This window comes from Lampetra fluviatilis, unplaced genomic scaffold (genome assembly GCF_964198595.1).
Source record: "Lampetra fluviatilis unplaced genomic scaffold, kcLamFluv1.1 SCAFFOLD_991, whole genome shotgun sequence".
Classification (NCBI taxonomy): domain Eukaryota; kingdom Metazoa; phylum Chordata; class Hyperoartia; order Petromyzontiformes; family Petromyzontidae; genus Lampetra; species Lampetra fluviatilis.
The window spans coordinates 30,001-33,016 of record NW_027621822.1 but is presented as its reverse complement, the minus strand read 5'-3'; the positions used below and the strand labels follow the sequence as shown (position 1 = coordinate 33,016).

Below are 3,016 nucleotides of genomic sequence, written 5' to 3'. Positions count from 1 at the left end.
GGTGGTGTGGTGGTGGTGGTGATGATGGTGATGGTGGTGGTGGTGGTGGTGGTGGGGGTGGGGTGGTGTGATGAGTGTGAGTGATGATGTGGTGTTGGTGTGTTGGTGATGGTGTGGTGTTGGTGGTGGTGTGGTGGTGTTGGTGATGTGGTGATGTTGGTGAGTGGTGGTGATGTTGGTGATGATGTGTGGTGATGTGGTGGTGTGGTGGTGATGTTGGTGATGTGATGTGGTGATGGTGATGTTGATGATGGTGGTGTTGATGGTGGTGAGTGATGGTGATGGTGATGGTGTGATGTGATGGTGGTGATGGTGAGATGGAGCTGCTGGTTGCCGTAACCAGCCCAGACCTCGCTTCATGTTCAACATCGCGGACGGAGGGTTCACAGGTAGATCATATGAATGATGTTGATGGTGATATAATGTATGATGATTATATTTTGATCATGATGAATTGATATCTAATCATCATATCATCATCATACCAGCATCATCATCAACCATCATCATAATATATATAATAATATTAATGATGATATAGATATGATATGATGATGATGATAATATGATATCTTAATGATAATATCAATGATATAAGATCCATCCATCATCACCACCATCACCACCATCACCACCACCATCATCACCACCATCACCACCACCATCACCACCATCATCACACCACCACCATCACCACCACCATCACCACCACATCACCACCACCATCACCACCATCATCACCACTCATCATCACCACCATCATCCCACCATCACCACCACATCACCACCATCATCATCACCACCATCACCACCATCAACATCATCACCACCATCACCACCACCATCACCACCATCACACCATCACATCACCATCACCACCATCACCACCACCACCACCATCATCATCACCACCATCACCACCACATCACCACCATCATCACACCATCCATCATCACCATCCATCATCACCACCATCATCACCACCATCACCACCACCATCACCACCATCATCACCACCATCATCATCACCATCACCACCATCACCACCACCATCACCACCATCATCATCACCACCATCACCACCACCATCATCATCACCACCATCACCACCATCATCATCATCACCACCATCATCATCACCACCATCATCACCACCATCACCACCACCATCATCATCACCACCATCACCACCATCATCATCATCACCCCATCATCACCACCATCACCACCACCATCACCACCACCATCACCACCATCACCACCACCATCATCACCACCATCATCACCACCATCATCACCACCATCACCACCATCACCACCACCATCATCACCACCATCATCACCACCATCATCACCACCATCATCATCATCACCACCATCACCACCATCATCACCACCACCACTCACCACCATCACCACCACCATCATCACCACCATCACCACCATCACCACCATCATCATCATCACCACCATCATCACCACCATCACCACCACCATCACCACCACCATCACCATCATCACCACCATCACACCACCATCACCACCACCATCATCATCATCACCACCACCACCATCATCATCACCACCATCATCACCACCATCACCACCACCATCACCACCACCATCACCATCATCACCAACACCATCACCACCATCATCACCACCATCATCACCACCATCACCACCACCACCATCATCACCATCACCACCATCATCACCATCACCACCATCATCACCACCATCATCACCATCACCACCATCATCACCACCACCATCATCACCACCATCACCATCACCACCACCATCACCCGGTGTGGGATGTACTCATCGCCACTGGGGGAGAGACAAAGGCGGCCGGGCGTGGTGCTGGCCACCCACCCCCTCGTGTGCCGTGCCCGCCTTCATAGGTGCTACTCGCTAACAGCACTTGCCCCTACAGCCTGCTAGAGGCTATACGGGGGACCTTTGTCTGTGTGTAGGTGCCACTGACAGCACTTGCCCCTACAGCCTGCTAGAGGCTATACGGGGGACCTTTGTCTGTGTGTAGGTGCCACTGACAGCACTTGCCCCTACAGCCTGCTAGAGGCTACACGGGGGACCTTTGCCTGTGTGTAGGTGCTACTGACAGCACTTGCCCCTACAGCCTGCTAGAGGCTACACGGGGGATCTTTGTCTGTGTGTAGGTGCTACTGACAGCACTTGCCCCTACAGCCTGCTAGAGGCTACACGGGGGACCTTTGTCTGTGTATAGGTGCTACCACTGACAGCACTTGCCCCTACAGCCTGCTAGAGGCTACACGGGGGACCTTTGTCTGTGTATAGGTGCTACCACTGACAGCACTTGCCCCTACAGCCTGCTAGAGGCTACACGGGGGACCTTTGTCTGTGTATAGGTGCTACCACTGACAGCACTTGCCCCTACAGCCTGCTAGAGGCTACCTGGGGGACCTTTGTCTGTGTGTGTAGCTGCTGCTGCTGCTCGCTACGACTCACAGCACTTGCCCCTAGAGGCTACACGGGGGACCTTTGTCTGTGTGTAGGTGCTACGAACAGCACTTGCCCCTACAGCCTGCTGGAGGCTACACGGGGGATCTTTGTCTGTGTGTACTCGCTACGACTCACAGCACTTGCCCCTAGAGGCTACACGGGGGACCTTTGCCTATGTGCGTGTGTGTGTGCCTGTGTGTGTGTGTGCGTGTGTGTGTGTGCGTGTGTGTGCCTGTGTGTGCCTGTGTGTGCCTGTGTGTGCGCGTGTGTGTGTGCGTGTGTGTGCGCGTGTGTGTGTGCGTGTGTGTGCCTGTGTGTGTGCCTGTGTGTGTGTGTGTGTGCGTGTGTGTGCGTGTGTGTGTGTGCCTGTGTGTGTGTGCGTGTGTGCGTGTGTGTGTATGCGTGTGCCTGTGTGTGTGTGTGTGTGCGTGTGTGTGCGTGTGTGTGCGTGTGTGTGCGCGTGTGTGTGTGTGTGTGTGTGCGTGTGTGTGTGTGTGTGTGCGTGTGTGTGTGTGTGCGTGGGGGCAGA

At 53.1% G+C, this 3,016-nt stretch overlaps 1 protein-coding gene across 1 annotated transcript in view; it reads left to right on the top strand.

Annotated features, from left to right (window-relative positions):
- Positions 1-332: 332 nt before the first annotated feature.
- Positions 333-3,016, top strand: part of LOC144955739 (chromodomain-helicase-DNA-binding protein 5-like) — a gene marked incomplete at its 3' end in the record, with an annotated part of 29,133 nt that continues 26,449 nt past the window's right edge. The window contains exons 1-2 of the mRNA XM_078885883.1: positions 333-389; position 3,016. The exon at position 3,016 is cut by the window's right edge and continues 108 nt beyond it. Of these exons, the coding sequence (XP_078742009.1) occupies positions 359-389; position 3,016 (32 nt within the window). The remainder of the gene's footprint in view (positions 390-3,015) is intronic.